General features: G+C 39.7%; 1 protein-coding gene and 1 non-coding gene across 8 annotated transcripts in view; one reads left to right on the plus strand and one right to left on the minus strand.

The window, feature by feature from the left end:
• Positions 1-18346, plus strand: part of THADA (THADA armadillo repeat containing) — a 349614-nt gene that overhangs the window by 175091 nt on the left and 156177 nt on the right. For all 7 annotated transcript variants that reach the window (XM_030921220.1, XM_030921218.1, XM_030921223.1 and 4 more), the window contains one exon: positions 15277-15445. In XM_030921220.1, coding sequence (XP_030777080.1) covers positions 15277-15445 — 169 coding nt within the window. The remainder of the gene's footprint in view (positions 1-15276; positions 15446-18346) is intronic.
• LOC115894412 lies at positions 4700-4806 on the minus strand. Its single transcript, XR_004054534.1, has one exon. It is a non-coding gene; the product is annotated as a U6 spliceosomal RNA (small nuclear RNA).

Consider the following 18346-nt stretch of genomic DNA (forward strand, 5'->3'; position numbering starts at 1 on the left):
AGCTTTTTTTATGATTAACCCCAAATGCCCTTAACTCTGACTAAAGATGTCTCTTTTTTCCCTGTAAGTGTGTATTAAACTCATGCACTCATTCCTAGCATCATTTGAAAGTAGTTATGAGACATTCATTATGACTTCAATACCTTTCACATATTTAAATTTAGTATTTTCTTTAGAAAAGGCTAGAAAATATAGGGACTTAGGAAGAAGTTAAGGTAAACTTAAAATATATAAAAGCTCACTTTGAGTGAAAACGAGTAAAAACAAGCCCTGACCTTCTCAGAGGTAAGAAAAGTTGAAAGTAAATGTATTCTTTAGGAAATAAAGACTTTGCCAAGAATAGCATGGTTAGTTAAAGCAGTCTGGTGTGGAAAGTGTGTCTTTTAAAAAATAAGATTTCTTTATTTTCTTCTTGACTGATAGTTTTGTCAGAAGAATCATTTGAATAATAAATGAAACGCTTTGAAGTATATAGGGGAATGGAGAACTTTTCTGTGACTTGTACGAACTGGTGATACAGATTATAAACTAAGTGATGCCAAATTCCACCAGTTTACCCAGGATCTGAACACTAGCAAATGTAGTCAAAGATATAGAAATCTCCTGATGAAATCATGAAAATGGACAGAAGTGATCCAGATTGTTTAATTTCTTTTGAAATGTTATATTTATTAGATTTTAGCACCCAAAAGTTAAACAGTATTGAATTTCACACATAGCACTTTATTTTTAATCGTGGGTTGAAGGTTATGCACTTGGCATGACTGAAGAGTGACTCATACATTTTGCACTGACTTTATTAGTGGTAGTATTATTTTGATAGGCAAGGAGGAAAGCCGGGGAGTAAGATGATACTGAATTGAGGCTGAATTTGTTAATTGATCAAACTCAAACGGAAATAATGAATGTCACTTAATTTTCTTCTTTTTATATTCATGTGTATATCCCCTGCGAAGACTTTGAATGCTACTCATGTTTAAAATCCAACATAAAATATCATCTGATCATCAAAATTGGCAGTGGGAATTAGCAGTATTTTCTTCTAGTTACTGTCTCAAACTCTGCCACAGCTAAAATCTCATCACCTGGACACTTTGAAAGATGTGACCAGTATTCTTTATTGACATGTTTCCTATCTTAAAACACAATCACCATGAAATTCATATACTAAGTCTTGGTCACAATCCAGGGAAAGACTTGAAGGTAATGTGACTCTTCTCATAATTAGTAACCTAATTAAATGCTAGAGGGCTTCACCTATATAGTAATGTACCCTGCTTCTGAACAAAGATACCACCACCATGGAAATTGTATACTTGAAACACTAGTATATTTTTAATTAGTGGCAGGGTATAGGTGTGTGTAATCAGTTTTGTTTCATCTTCTAACTTTGCACAACAGTCTCCATTGTGCATTCATTTGGAATATATTGAAGAATAATCCACTGATTTAGCTTCTGTTTGTCAGAATTTAGGGTGACTAAAACTGGTATGAGTTGAAAATTACCTTAACACGATGGAATAAGCAAACTTAAAAGGCTGTTCAAAATATTAGAAAGCAGGTTTAATCTAATCAAGATGGGGGGAGGGGAATCTTTTACCTTAACTGCTACAAAATCATACCGCTCAATACAGCAGGTGAGTTTATTAAAGCTGGCCCAACAAATTTGGCATCATTTAGTTGAATAATTGGAGCTGTCAAGCATCCTTAAAAATAATAAAATCGCGTTTCTTTTAATATGTGCTATTGTTGTTCAGTTCTGTGGTGGTAAAAATATCAGAGATGGGGAACACTCGTTTTTGCAACTAGCACAGGCTCTGCAGTGAGACAGACTTGACTTTGAATTCCAGCTTATACATTCATTCCCTTTGTGAACTTGGGCAAGTCAGTTAACTTCTCTGAGCCTGTCTAGAACATGTGAAAGATTCAGAACATTGTCCTAAAAAATACATATTTTTTAAAATTCTTGTGTGATTGTTAGGATTTAAGTGTTTATTGATTTGATTTTTAAAAAGAGAACAAGGAAACATTAATTCTGGTTGTAAAAGTTTAAAGGAAATAGCTGGGCTTGTTTAATTTGAGGAAGAGAAGACTTGAGATGTTTTGGAGATGGAGCTGGAGGCTAAGAAAGCACAACAGGATGTGTAAGTTAACTTTTCTAATGTATATGAAAGGTTATTCTTTTAAAAACAACTTTATTGGGGGTATAATTGATGTAAAATAAGCTGTACATGTTTAAAGTATACAATTTGATATTTTTATGTACCCATAAAACCATCATCACTCTCGTGGTAAGGAACATAGCCATAGCCCTTTGTAATCCTTACTCAACCTCCCCTTCCCCACCTCCCTGGCAATGATTGTTTTATGTTCTGTCGCTATAGATTAACTTGCATTTCCTAGAATTTTAAGTAAATGGAATCATACAGGATGCATTCTATTTTGTCTGGCTTTTTCACTCATTATAATTATTTTGAGATTCAGCCATGTTGTTAGGTGTATCCGTAGCTTTCTTTTTATTGCCAAACGGTATTCGATTGTATGGATATACTGCAATTTGTTTGTATACTCAGCTGTTGAACGACATTTGTGTTGTATCCCTCAACTAGTAACAAATAACTTGCTAGGAACAATCATGCACGAGTCTCTTTGTGGACTTAGGCTTTCATTTCTCTAGTGTAGATACGCAGGAATTAAACAGGTGAGCTAAATGGTGAGTGTATATTTAACTTAAGAAACTGCCAAATTGTTTTCCAGAGTGATTATACATTTGCACTAGTAGAGTATGAGAAATCTAATTGTTGCATATCCTAGCCAACACTTGGTATGCTCAGTCTTTTTAACATTAGCCTTTCTAGTGAGTATGTAGTAGTATGTCACTGGGGTTTTAATTTAAACTTCACTAATGTCTAAGGATATTGGGCATCTTTACATGTATTTGGCATTCGTATATCTTCTTTGCTGAAGTGTCTGTTTGAAACTTTGACCCAGTTTTTCTGTTAGGTTGTTTGCTTTTTTCTCCTCTCTCTCTCTCTCTTTTTTTTTTTTTTTTTTTTTTTTTTTTTTTTTAAGAGATGAGATCTTGGGAAAAAAAAAGAGAGAGAGAGAGAGAGATAAGATCTTGATCTGACAACCTAGCTGGAGTGCAGTGGCATGGTCACAGCTCACTGTAGCCTCAACCTCCTAGGCTCAAGCAATCCTCCTACCTCAGCCTCCTGAGTAGCTACGACTACAAGCACATGCCATCATGCCTGGCTTTTTTTTTATTTTTTGTAGAGACAGGGTCTCATTTTGCCCAGGCTGGTCTCGAACTCCTGGCCCCAAGCAATCCTGCTGCCTCAGTCTCCCAAAGTGCTGGGATTACAAGTGTGAGCCATCATGCCTGGTTTTGTTTTCTTACTATTCTGAATATATTTTGGATGCAAGTCTTTTAGGCATAGATTTATTTCTTTCCCTGGCATGTAGAACCAGAAAAACAAAATTAAATTGCAGCAAGTATAATTATACTGTATAAGGAAGTATTTTTTTGACTGGCAGTGTAAACATGGGCACAGGGATAACCAAAGGAGGATGTCAGACTTTCTCAGGGGGTATTTAAAAACTGACTGGCAATAGTCTATTTGGGATACTGTAGGCATGCTGAAATATGACTCAACTTACCTAATTGCAATTTTCATTTGAGAAAAGGTACCTTGAATGAATCTATTGCTGGTATCCCAATATCTGTTGCTCTTTTGTGTCATTTTTCCAGGCCAAAAAAAAGCAATTTTTTGGGATTTTTGAAAACTTTCCTTGTACTTTATTATTTTTAAAAATTCATTCTTTCTGGTTTTAGCTTGAAGTGTTTCTGTGAAACATGAGGAGGGTCATTCAGGGGCATTAATTAGCTTTAGCAAAAACAAATTGCAATCTCTGCAAAGCAATCAAATTAAAAGAAATACTCAAATTTCTCTCATATAATAGTAGCACCAATCGTTTTAGCTGATGGCATTGGGAAGATTCATTTAACCCTCTGTAGATGCAAAATAATTAATGAGATTCTAGAGAAGAGGTTCTACATGATGAAAGGGGTTGGAGTGATTGTAGCCCTCAGAAGAGTAAAGGGTGCTTTCATGACGGGATTCCAATAGAGTTAATGAAGGGTTTTCCTGTGTATAGAAAACACTGGTCATTTGTTCTCCAACTCCACAGAGGCTCAAACTAGAGAAAATTGGCTCCAACTGTAGAAAGATTGAGTATGGTTAATGTTAGATAGAAAACTTTTATTATTAGCATCAATACTATGAGATTAAGCAATGGAACAGAGAGGTCATAATGATATTTTAAAATAAAAAAGATAGCTATCTGCCTGGAATGTTTAAATGTCCATGATTGAATTTTGTTATTGAAGGGGACTTCGGAGATCATTTATTCTAATAGCGTTTACAGATGAGGATGTGAAAGGACATTACGTAACTTGCTGTGGCCACATTGTTAGATACTCATATTTTAATCTGAGGATGTCTTAAAAGTAGCCTTGCGTAAGAGACACGAAGGAAACTGTGTAAGTGCTTCTGCTTCACAGCAGGTTTCACTTCACCAAAAAAGTCACTTAAAGCTGATGACTGTGTATTTCTTCTAAGCCCAAGAAGATTCTGCCAATGTGCTGACATGTATGTGTCTTTTCTTGTCGTTACTATGGTTCAAGATTTTTATTCTTGGGCAATTCAAACTTATCTTTAAATAAATACCATACTTTGCTCAGGGGCCAACCTAATCTTCTCGGTATGGTTCCAATTTTAGTGTATGTGCTGCCGAGGCAAGCACAAAATTAATACTGTACTTTGAATGACTGTAAGTGATTCGACCTGAGGTGATCAGTACTGAGAGAGGGCCTCAGGGGACACTGCCACAGCATTTGTGGAACCTGTAGCAGTCTGACATGGGGTTCTTCATAAACTGTTGGTTGATGGCTGCAACTTGGTGGATGACTTACTTCAAAGTCCTGGTGACTAATTTGCCTTCGTTAAAGATAATATTGAATAAAGCTTTAGGCTTTCTTTTGTTTAACACTAGTTAGAGCAGTAGGAAACATATTTAGACAGTTCCTTATGTATGAGACCTGCAAATATGCATTCCAGCCATTGAAATTCGTGGGATAAATTGCCTCTAAAGGTTTCCTCATTCATTATCACAACAAAAAAATTGGCACAAGGCATTTTAGTTGGTTGTGGTTACATTGTATTTGGGAATTCATCATTCTTTTTATGTTCCCACTAGACTATCTAGAGTGAAAACCCACATACATTTATATAATATTATGTACTTTATTTTAAAGGGTTTATCTGAGTCCTAAAAATGAGAGAAAATATTTTCAAGTACCTAGCACATTGCCTGGCATCTAGCAGGCACTCAGTAAATATTCCTGCCTTCACTTCCTTTTTTCCTTCCTTCCTTTTAGTATGGATATCAGAATCTTTTAGAAATGTAACAGGTTATTGTCAAAAAGGGAAGTTAATAGAATTGGTCTATGTTGAGCATTCCCTTGACTCACAGGATGTTTAGATTGTCTAAGAGTTTAATATCATTTCAGAGATAATCACCTGAAAAGTTAAATTGGTCAAAGAAAAATTTACCCAGCACCTATGATTTGTCCAGTCAGTCTTGGACTAGAATTAGAGTACTTTGAATACCAGAATAAAAATATGTATTTAATGTGACAGTAGAGAGCTATCATAGGTTCTAGAAAATTTGAAAGCTAAAAAAAAGTTTTTTAATGGCAATAAAAACATTCCTTTCTAAACCTTCTATCTATATATAGTAGGGTTATATATAATAGGGTTTAAAAAATAAGATGGTAAATTCTCTCTATTCCTTTGTATAGTATCTTAAAATGACTACCCATTCCTGTGTTTGTGAACTGAAAAATCAATCACTGTAAATATGGAATCTCTTGCGCTAAAGGATAATGGTGTGAGTTTCAACTGTATTAAATCACTTTGAGAACTTGGCCTTTGAGCAGTCAACGCCAAAAGAAAGCCAGCCTGTTACTGATTTCTCAGACCCATCCATCCACTGCCTGCAAGGAAAGGAGGAGACATGCTGAGAGGTCAAGTGTTATTGTGTTCAGCCCCCTTTAAAGAGTCAGTGGCTGCCTGAATATGCTCATTTCTTGGTTGTTTGTGGAGGCTAAGCAGAAACATTGCGAAGGGTTTCGCGATTGGGAGGAATGTGCAGTTCTTTCATTCAGTCTGCATATGCAGCAGCCCAGCTCCTGCCTTACATGCAGCTCATCCCAGCCCAAGAAACCCGAGGGTAGATCCAGAATGCTGTTCCAGCTGTTGCATGAAGAGAACAGTAGACCAGAGTGTGTCTCATTGGTACAGGGGCAGAGAGAAACCCCTCAGATAGACTGGGAGGGAAGATTATGCCAAATTTTCAAACTAAGTCTAGCAGTTATTTTTATTTGCTTAGGAAAGATGATTCCTTTTTATTTTCTAGGGCTCCCAATGTCTTTGTATGTACTTTGCTATAAAGTCTTTTCCATGTTTTTCCCAGAGTCGGGAAAGAATTATTGCTAAGGTATAGCACATTTCAGTGCCCCTGAGAAGAATCTCCTTCCCAGCTGTCTAAAACATTTGGTTGGGATCTGAAAAATTTAGTTTCAAATTGTATTTGTTGTCGTCTCAAAAAATGATGAAACATTTAAATGAAATTTCAGATGAAATGTAATTTTCATACTTTTATCTCTACATTTTGATCAGCAAGTAACCAGAAATTAGCATTCAGAAATCATGCATCTTTTCATTTATTTAAGAATATTTATAATTGTGAACAATTAAAGCACATTGTTTAGAGACCTTTTAAAGTAACAACCAAATTGTATACCTTCACCCCTCTGTGCTGGAAAATTTCCTTGCCTTATTTCCTAGCACTGAAAGGGATGGTATGAATCAAGTAGCCATAGCCATTGCACCTGGGACTGTGTTTCTGCCACGTTAGGTTGCTGAGTGCCGTGCCTGTTTCTTGCAGGGGCAAGTGGAGGGATGTCCAGATGATGGAGGCTGATTTCTAGCTCCCAGCAGCTGACATTTCAGTCTGGAGTTATTAGCCTGTGGCCTGTCAGCCTGGGTCACTGGGAGGCAGTGTGAAGGTGACCTCAAAAGCATGCTTCTCTGAGGCTTAGATTCTGTGGTTGAGCTTGTCTCAAGTGGTCATACAGTACAGTTTTCAGATGTTCTGTTGTGGCTTATTGTTGGCATTTCTTCATAATTTTTTTAAGGGTTTAATGTGTTGCTTAGAATTAATTTGCAAAGAGCTTTGAGCTGCCCGATAGATAACGTATTTAAACATTCTACCTGAAGTTACTTTGTGTGTCTGGAAATGTGCAGTTTTTAGCTTAGCTACTGTCTATGGCTCTTGTGTTCTCCTTACTACCCAAATCAAGGATTTTTAAAAAATAAAACTTTAAAAGCCCCAAATTCATTACCGTTCCAGGAAATATGTTTGAATAAAGAAATCCCTGAGCTATGCAGAGGGCAAGATTATAGTCAATGCAATTTTTGTGTGCTAGTGGTTTGAGTTGTAAGAAAAGGAGCAGCTGGTTTGGGTGGTGGTGGAGGAACAGCTAGTTCTGATGAGCAGTTAGTTCTGATGAGTGGAATATTGGCATAGGAAGAACAAGTAGAGAATCTGGCAACCTTGGCCGTCACTGAACTCACCTGAGAATGTGGAAAAGGGCTTCAGCAATGCCACATTTATAACAAAGACATATTTAATAGTTACAGGATATGCAGAAATATCTGCTTTTTCCAATTCACTGGATACAAACTGTGTGTGTGTGTGTGTGGTTTCTCTCTTTTATGCATGCACACATACCCACACATACATGTTTTCCTGAAGGCAAGATTTAAAACTATGAACCACACACAACAAAAAGGAAAAAGAAATCTTGGTATAATAGCAGTAGAGTAGACAGAAAATAGACTTGAGCCCTGGACCTGGAGAATAAAGCTAATGGGCTTCACATAAACAAGTGAATAGGCCCTAGAGAAACTCAAGCCTCCTCTCCTTTCCAGCTCATTTAGAGGGGAAGGAGGAGGGCAGGCCTTTGTGAGCACTTGGAGCCTGTTTGGTACAGGCCAGGCTCTGTTTCCTCAGCCAGTTGTTGAGACAAAGAGCACTAGAGAAAAACAATTTGTAAAGTGTATAAAGGTTTTATTTTCAAATTATTCTACCTGCTTGTCTTCTAGACATTTTATTTTCATGCATTATTTCATTTAAACTTCACAACAGCCCTATGAAATGAGCACTATTCCTTTTCCCCATTTATAGAAGGTACAAACTTAGGTTTACTGACTTATCTAAAGTCACACACTAGTAAGTGTCAGAACTCAGATGTAAACTTAGGTCTGCTGGATTCCAGAGCATGTTCTTAAGTCCCTGTCCTATGTGCTCTGTGATAAAGAACTATGAAGACCCTGTTTCTGTTCTCAAAGTCATTTCAGTCTAGCAGACGTGATGATGCCTGAGAGCTACTGTGGGGAAGGTAAGTGAGATGCACTGGCTGCTATGGCAGAGCTAAATATGCAATTGCAGTAGGCAGAGGGAAGGAAGTGATTGATTCGGATCACAGGAAGTACAGTAAAGTTTCACAAAAAAAGGTAATACCTTAGCAGAGGCCAGGCATGGTGGCTCATGCTTATAATCCCAGCACTCTGGGAGGCCAGAGTGGGAGGAGCACTTGAGGCCAGGTGTATGAGACCCTGTCTCTACTTAAAAAAAAAAGAAAGAAAAAGAAAATCAGCTAGGCCTGGTGGCATACGACTATCATCCCAGCTACTCAGGAGGCTGAGGTGGGAGGATCACTGGAGCATAGGAATTCAAGGCTGCAGTGAGCTATGATCTCGCCACTGAACTCCAGCCTGAGTGACAGAGTGAGACCCTGTCTCTAAACAAAAATGTAGTACCTTAGCATAGTTAGAAGATGAAGAGGAATTCCCCTCTTCGTTACAGGAGTACAGGAATAAAAGTACAAGAGTAAAAGGACATTACTGTAGTGAGAATGAACTGGAATGTGCAAACACTAGTTGGCTTGCCAAAACGTATATAGAAAGAAAGATTTTTTTTTTTTTTTTTTTTTTGAGGCGGAGTCTCGCTCTGTCGCCCGGACTGGAGTGCAGTGGCCCGATCTCAGCTCACTGCAAGCTCCGCCTCCCGGGTTTGCGCCATTCTCCCGCCTCAGCCTCCCGAGTAGCTGGGACTACAGGCGCCCGCCACCTCGCCCGGCTAGTTTTTGTATTTTTTTTAGTAGAGACGGGGTTTCACTGTGTTAGCCAGGATGGTCTCGATCTCCTGACCTCGTGATCCGCCCGTCTCGGCCTCCCAAAGTGCTGGGATTACAGGCTTGAGCCACCGCGCCCGGCCGAAAGATTTTTTGAAAGTAGTATAATCCAGAGCCTCAGCCTGCTGTGTCTCACCCAGCCTTTAGAGATGACCTGTTAAATAGGGTTGTCTGAACTTTGGGTTGTCAGTAGATGATCATTTCCCAAGAGCTGACAGCTGTGCTGTAGGACAAACAGACCATAGTGGTATGGCTGGCATTCTTGAGTAACTTTAGTGAGAGGTTTTAGGGGGTGTGTTGGCAGGGTGGGATCAGGGTCAGACATAGCTTTTTTGAACTCATCCCAGCTTGGAAGATGCTAACCGCTTGGTTAAGTAGGGCCATCTAGAGCAAGTGGATGGCCCTTTTCATCACTGACAGAAGTTTGGGGGCCTCTGTTTTGTACATGATATAGCCTCACCTGAAAAATAAGAATCAGGACTGGAGGTGGGCCAGGAAATGGGGAGGAACTGGGGGAATGTTAATTATGTTAATGAGGTAGGATGGAAGGGGATATTGGCTGGATCTTGAAGCCATTTGGAGACTTTGAAGCCTCTGGTTCCTGTGACATACGGGGACTCGCCCAATGCTACTGAGACTTAAAGTTCCCTCAGTTCAAAAATACCTCCCCCATGTTGCCCACAAAGTTTCTCTCAGCCACTCTGACTTGTCAGATTTAAATGAGGTACCACATACAAAGCCTGGTCTTTAATAAATGCCCAGGAAATGTTAGCTATTATCAGCATCATCTTTGTTGTTCTGCGTCGAGGTCTGCAAATTAGAGACTGGTTCGTTCTCTAAGTTGTTCATACCTTAGTGTGATTAGGTTGAATGTTTAGAAACATTCAGTTTTTCCAAGGCTCTGGGGATTTTGAGGCAACTACATTGTAAAGTCTTACAAAGACTGAATTTTGTAGGTAGACAGACCCTAATTAAAATGCGGACTTTATGCTAGCTTTATGACCCAAAGTATGCTGGGAAACCTCACTCTGTTCATCTTAAAGTAGGGATAATGACACTGACCTTGGGATGCAGATTAATGAAATAATTAAAATAGTGTATCTAAAGCACATAGCCAGTCCTCGCACATACTAGTGACTTAATCTCAGTTCCTTTCCTTTTGTCTGGATGCCCTGGGGGCAGTTTGGGTTCACGTAGGGAAAGGCACAGGTCTGGGGAAGGACTTCTTTCTTGCCAAACCCAAGCGCTCTCTGCCTCTCCCCACCTCTCCCCACTTAGGCAGAGCTGGGCATAATCACCTAGACTAGTACTCCCACACACAGGTGTCACACTTACACAGCAACAGCAGCTTGTGTTTACTTCTTATGGCCTGAGAATCATTGGCTGGTTCTTCTGTCTTCCACACTAGATGGTAAGTTCCTTGTGGCCTAGGCAGTGGTTTTCTCTCCGATTCTCTGGTACCTGACCAAGTGTGTGCTTGTGCTAGGTACTCAGTAGATGTCCCTACAGATGTGGGTGGGCAGAGACAGTTTTGGTGATGTATAACCACTTTCCTTTGAAATCTTTCAGAAAAAAAAGAACACATTATGATGGTAGATATGAGACAAGAACACTTAGAAAAAGCTTAGCCCTCACTCTGTGAAAGGTGGTGAGGGCAGCATGGTCTCAGCTCAGTGGTCCTTTTTTTTCCTGAGAATACTGCATTCTGAACTCTTCTGGGTTCCTCAGGTGTTAAGCTCAAGTGTGTATTTCACCCTCATTTGAAGGTCCTTTATCTGTTCCAGAAAGTTGTTTCAGCTCTGCCTCCCACTTGACTTTTCTGTGCCACTCTGCAGCTGTGTATGTCTGCATGGGTACACTGATTTGTGATGAGCAGGCTGTATGTCACCTCTAAGCTGGTGGTTCCCTGTGAGCAGTGTTCTTCTCCACTGCTATGTCACATGCAGCAGAGCACACACCTGACAGCCACATTGTGTTGTCATTGATGTATACAACGGAGCAGCAGGAGGTTCTCCACCTGGGTCTGGGAAACTCCCCCCTCAAGGGTTTTGGATGTGTGTCACGAACCTGAAACTATATGGGAAATTGTGTGTATATGTTCATAAATATATTCCTCTTGTGAGAGAGTTCATAGTTTACATTAGTTTCTGAAATATTTTCGTTATCCTTAGAATGTTTAAAAAAAAAAAACCCCACTCATTTAGAAATTTTCCACATATGTGTAAATTACAGTTTGTGTTTTTGTTAGCTAGGAGATATTTTTGTGTTCCCTTGATTTCCAGGTGTGAGCTACAGGTTGAATAGCCAGAGAGCTCTGGGTGGCAGTCTGGCCTGAGCGCTACTTATACATCCTGGACTTAGCCCTCAGAGTTTTCACTGAGCCCTTCTGAGCTTCATTTTATTTTTCATCTGTTAATTCAGGTTCATAATGCCCTTTTGTCCTACAGGGAAGTTGCATAGTAAAGAGATCACAAGTGTGCAGGTGTTTTATCAACTGTCAAGTGCTGTACAATTGTGGGATGCAAGTATTCTTATTAAAAATGTATCATGTCTCGGTCAGGAACGCGGTTGCTCACACCTGTAATCCTAGCACTTTGGGAGGCCGAGGTGAGCAGACCACAAGGTCGGGAGATCGAGACCACCCGTCTCTACTAAAAATATGAAAAATTAGCCGGGCGTGGTGGCGGGCGCCTTTAGTCCCAGCTACTCGGAAGGCTGAGGCAGGAGAATGGCATGAACCCGGGAGGAGGAGCTTGCAGTGAGCCAAGATTGCACCACTGCACTCCAGCCTGGGTGACAGAGCGAGACTGTGTCTCAAAAAAAATAAAAGTGTCATGTGTCATGTCACACAGTGTCGAGGACATGGTAGGCAGTCAATAAATATGTGATTAAAATGAACATGGAAAGGGTTTATTGAAGTGAGAGGGCTAGAGGTTTTAAGACACTGGTGTCTGTACCTTGCAGATTCTGTGGAGGACCTAGTATTCAGGCCTAGAACACAGCTTAGGGCTATTAGAGGGACTGATTTTCAAGGAATGTTAAAAGTAGAAATGACCTTTGAGACCTTAAGTTTATTTTTTTTATTTTATGGAAGAAACTGAGACTTAGAGAGACAGGGACTATCCCACTTATTTCAGAAGGGCTTGAGACTCTTCCTCACCACTTTTAATGGTGGCCAAGAAAAGACCTTCTTTGCCTTCATATTATCAACATGTTGTCTTACCTGTTTAAAGCAGCATAGAATTCACCACATGTTCTTAATTCTCTTCCTGGGGCCACTTACAGGCCTGCAATTCTTGAATATACTGATGCTATTACTAGACACAGGCACAGTGCACTGTAAAAACTTGGAATTTCTGAAGTCCTTCCTTCTTGGAGTGTTCTCTTAGACATCACATCAGACCACTGGGTAGAAAGCATTGCCACCATTCTCAGCTGTACTGATACTCAGAGAGGTTTCTATGACTTTTCCAGGTCACAGAACTCAGTGTCCAACGCAGAATGAAAATCCAGGTGTTCTAATTTTCTATTCTTATAGCTACTAGATTCTAAATGTGCTCCTCAGACCCCCTCCCTGCCCCCAGCAGGTGACAAAGCAGAAACCTAGAAATTTTTTTCTTAGTGTTTACATATATATGTATAAATTTGTCTATGATCTAATCTTTCCATCTAAAGAATTTGTGATAGAATATTTAACCGTTGCATTATAATGAATGTTACTTAATTAAATATTACTTCAAGAATTGGCTCCTTTTTTGGTAATTGTGTTACTTTTTTGAGGAGAAGTTTTGTTTTGCTTTTTAACCTTGTTGTGTGCATTTGGAAACTACCCTAACACAGGGTATCCAAAAGCAGAAAATACTGGCACTTTTCCCACTTTCCATTCTTCCTCTTGCATGGATGCCAGAATCCTTTGGGAAATCATCATTTACAAAAGTCAGGAGCAAAAGGAGGGGCATTCTTTAGTGTACAGTCACTGCTAATTGGAAACTAAACATCTGTAACCATGTCAGAGTTATTTGTATTTGAAAAGAAACATTTATATACAAGAGCCCTTTTGGAAACATAAAACACACTGCAACACAAAGTGTGTGCATTGGAGAGGTGGGTGACAGACGGAAAGGGAAGCTTCCAACAAATGACTGTGCCATACTAAGTGAAGTGATTTGCTAATTAAATCTCAAAACATTTTCAGAGTTTTTTTTTTTTTAATCAAATGAAGTTTCTCCCTGACCCCACCCTCATCATTTCCTATAGACCAAAGCAAACGTTTTTCTGCATTTGCCAGTTACAGATTAAACATTTAATCATTTAAAAAGAATAAGTGAGAAAATGGATGAGTTGTGGGAACTGTCACAACTACTGTAACCATAGCTCTCTGTTTTCCCACAGATAATATGGGGTGACCTCTTCTCCATCCTGAAACTGTGCTGCAGGACCTACCTGACAGACCTAACTGTCTTAGGGGGAAAAATAGCATTTTTTTTTTTAAACCCACCCCATACTTCTTTCTCCTCTTCCCCTACCTCCCCCAACACCATGATGAAATTCTGCTCCGACTATTCTATTTGTACAGAAATTATATCTGTATTTCTTTTGGCATATTAGAATAAACGTTGGCAATAACCTCTAAGGTATTAGAAACATTGCTATTGTAGGGCCCTGTCCCTCTACTTACTGAGCCAACATGGCCATGTAGCCCTAATGGCCTAATTCTTACCAAGTAATTCCTTCATGAACACAGATTAATTTTGAAGAAAGTCAAGAGGCCATCTCTTTTCCCCTGCAGAGTCTACCATCTTCTGACCTTCCCTATTCTTGTCATCTAAGACATTTCTGTAAGTTGAGTTACTTTTTAATTGGATGAAAAATCATGAAGTCTTGAGCGTTCTAGTCAAGAACTTATTTAAGCTGGTACTTAGCATATTGGACTTTCCTGTCAATCTCATATCTGTGAAGACTTTTACTTTACTCTTAATCAATCAATCTCATATCTGTGGAGGCTTTAAAGTGCAGTTTCAACAAAATAGTTATGGCCTTTCAGGTTCTGAGTGTTTATGAAGTTGAAAGGCTTGTAGATGACCTGCCTTTACAATGACTTTCTAGAATCTCAAAATAACACTTGTCCAGGACTTTCACTATTTAAGAACTGGCTTTTATTCCAGCTCTTTGGGTATGAGTCAGCCCAGAGGCAAGGATTTGGTGATTTGAAGGTCCATCTCTTGTTCTCTTAACAATTAGTTCAGACCGTGTACTATGCTATTTGTGGCACTCCCCAGTATGGCCTGACCCACTTCTCAACCTTAACTTTTACTGTTATTCATGAACCTCTGCATTATTCAAACACATCTACCTACACCTTGAGTATTTCTAGTCTTGCTTTATACCACTTTGCCCTTGGTTGAAATGACTTCAGATCTTTCTTGGCCTACTTGAATCATGCTTGCTTTCCTGAGTTCCATCCTTCTTCTGATTTTCTATAGTCATAATGTCAAGGTCACTTGCTTCTCACTTTTCTTATACTGTCTCGTACTTTTGATCATTTTTTCAAATATACTTTTCCTCTGGCCAACCAAAGTATGGGCTCTTCAAAGACAATGGTGACTGTCTTACTTTTTATGGCACTTATCGTGGTGCTTTTGCTTATCATAAATACCCAATAAATAGTTAACGAGTAAGTTGTTTTTCACTACTACCTGTTTATTGTGTTATTCTCAAGCCTGCCTCTGTTTAATCTCCATGATAAAGAATTATAGATGCTAACGATGTTTTTAACCAAAGCGAAGTCACCTGTAGAACTAATGCAGATACAAAACATCATTTGGAATAAGGAGCAACTCCTCTCTCCCCCTAGCCCCTGAATGTTCCAGCCAATGCTAGATAGAATGTAAGTATATACAAAGACAGATGTAGAGATGACTGTTGAATGGTCTTGTGTTTTTATTTCTCCCCAGGTGTGGTCACTCACCTGTCTATCACTCCCGTGAAATGGCAGCTCGTGCCTTGGTCCCATTTGTTATGATAGATCACATTCCTAATACCATTCGAACTCTGTTGGCCACACTCCCCAGCTGCACTGACCAGTGTTTCCGGCAAAACCATATTCATGGGACACTTCTCCAGGTAAGTAAAGTTGCTTTGTGTGACTTCTGTCAAACAGCATAAGATGAACTCTGGTTTCTCATGTACTGTTAGCTGGTGAAGATTTGATACACAGCCTCTTAACTTTATCTGTAGAACTTTTTTTCTACTTCTGAAAGATCAGGTATCTCCTAGTTATGCTTTTTTCATCCCAAATATCACTACAGTGTTACACTGTGATTCTCTCAGGTTATCTTTTGCAATAAATCCTGTGTTTTCTACAGTATACTTTCTCCCACTTGGCCTTACCTCTGTAAGCCAAATAAAACTTTGTCTTTTCCATGAAGTATGCCTGCAAAACATTCTGGGCTACTACCTATTCAGAGTAAAACTGAAAGCATACCTTGAGAGAGGTTAGCCTAAGAGGCACAGGAAGAGTTATACACATCAGGGAGACTTTGCCCTGTGGCACAGCACCTTAGTACATGGAAGTATTGAACCTTTCCTGTTTTCTCTGTGCTACCAAAAAACCTTATTATTTTGAACAAATGTACAAGTTTATTGTTTTTAACCTAACATTTCTTCTAGAAAAGAGTAACATACAAAGAGACTTTTTACTGAAACTGCCCTATTTCAACCCTAACTTGAGGACAGGTAGTATTGGTGAGGTCTTGTGTTCACATGGCTGGTATAGTTGCTCACAGGGGCATAGGGTTAGGGGTGGAATATAAATGTCAGGTCATGTTCCCGGTTTATGAACAGAGTTGAGAGATGGCCTTGAGATCTCAATACATGTTATAAGCCTGAGATCGACACTGCTGACGTGGCAGGCAGTGTGTGGAGTGATTAACAAGATGAAACTCTGGAGCCAGACAGCCTGGGTGTGAATCTCAGATCTACCCCTCATTACTTACACATCCATGTCTTCGTTTTTGAAATAAGGATAATAGTAGCCTATACCTCATAGGGACTCTGTGAACACTAAGGGAGTTAATACATACAACATGCTTAGAATAGTGCCTGGTACACCACAAAATATATAGATAGTCATTATTATTATTATTATTAATTTTAATAAACCTGTACTATAATGAAAACTAGTTTTTCATAACTCATTCTCCCTAGGTAATAAGAATGCAAGATAGAACTATCTTTTTCTTTTTTTTTGTTTTTTTTGAGACAGGGTCTTACTGTGTTGCCCAGGCAGGAGTGCAGTGGTGCAGTCTCGGCTCACTGCAAACTCTGCCTCCTGGGTTCAAGCCATTCTTGTGCCTCAGCCTTCTGAGAAGTTGGAATTATGAGCTTTCTGCACCCCCACTGTTCCCACAGTCACCAATTTTTGTATTTTTAGTAGAGATTGGGTTTCACCATGTTGACCAGGCTGGTCTCGAACTCCTGACCTCAAATGATCTGCCCATCTTGGCCTCCCAAAGTGCCGGGATTATGGACATGAGCCACTGTGCCTGGCCGTTCCTTGATTGTTTTCTATATTCAACAAATATTTACTGAATGCCTACTACATACCACTATGTCACAGTCATAATAGCAAGTAAGTCAGTTTTTGCCTTGAAGGAGCCAAGGACAAAAAAGTACCAGAAAATAGGCAATCACAATGTAGTGCACTAAGTGCTGGGTGAACACATAGCAGGGCCACCAGGCTCCTCTGGGAAATCGAGGAAAATATCCCAGAGGAAGCAACATCTAAGCAGAGACTGAAGAAGTTAGCCAAGTAAAGAAAGGGGAGGAGTCTCCCATGCAAAGAGAGCAGCATAAAGGCTCCCAGTGGGTGAGAAGGTAGCCCCCGAGTGGGAACTGCTGGTTTGGGTGGAACTGAAGTTCTAGGTTGGCAGTTTTCAAATTTGTCTCAGAACCTCTTTAGACTCTTAAAAGCTACTACGGCTCCCAGAGAGTTTTGTCTATCAATATTCAATTAGAAAGTAAACTTGAGATAGGCCGGTGTGGTGGCTCGTGCCTATAATCCCAGCACTTTGGGAGGCTGAGCTGAACAGATCAGTTGAGGCCAGGAATTCAGGACGAGCCTGGCCAACATGGCGAAACCCCATCTCCACTAAAAATACATAAATTAACTGTGTGGTGGTACATGCCTATAGTCCCAGCTACTCAACTTGGAAGGATGAGGCACGAGAATTGCTTGAACCCCAGAGGCAGAGGTTGTAGTGTGCCGAGATCATGCCACTGCCCTCCAGCCTGGGCGGCAGAGTGAGACTCTGTCTCAAAAAAAAAAAAGTAAACTTGAGAAAATATTTAAACACGAGGACTCACAAGTACATATTGCATTAGTCATCAAAATAATGACATTCTCACACACCTTGTAGCCTCTGGCAAACTCCAATGTACACTCATGAGAGAATGAGAGTAAAAGAGGAAACTATTTTCTTGGCATCACTTGAAAATAATTTGTCTTGGGGACCTCTTGAAAAGATTGCATTGCCCCAGACTGCAGTTTGAGATCATCTAGTCTATGTTACATACATTATGGGTCTTAGGTCGTTTCTTTAATATCAGCTCTTGAGCACTCATCTCCCTTGAGTTCTCACTACATCCCTGTGATGAAGAGAGGGGCAGGGGTTATTGTCTTGGTCTTAAAGATGGACCATTGTAACCCAAAAATTATTTGCTCTGCCTCAAAATTTATATCTCTTGATTGTGTCAGACTCTGCTGATTCTTCGAAAGAGCAGGGCTGGAATAATGAGGAATATAGAACAGCCTTTCCAAAGTGTAAACTATATCTGAGTTAGAAGGAAGGCCTAGCTTGTCAAATGGATAAGCCATCAGATTTTCTTTACTGAAGATCCACTCTTGGCTGAACTTTGTCCAAATAGTTTGGTTGGAGTTGCTTCTTGGGCTCTCTCATCAGTTGTGCAAATGAGCCTCCCAGCCTTGTTTCCCATACACACTACTGACAGTTCTGGCTGGGTTTC

This window comes from Rhinopithecus roxellana, chromosome 17 (genome assembly GCF_007565055.1).
Source record: "Rhinopithecus roxellana isolate Shanxi Qingling chromosome 17, ASM756505v1, whole genome shotgun sequence".
Taxonomy (NCBI): Eukaryota; Metazoa; Chordata; class Mammalia; order Primates; family Cercopithecidae; genus Rhinopithecus; species Rhinopithecus roxellana.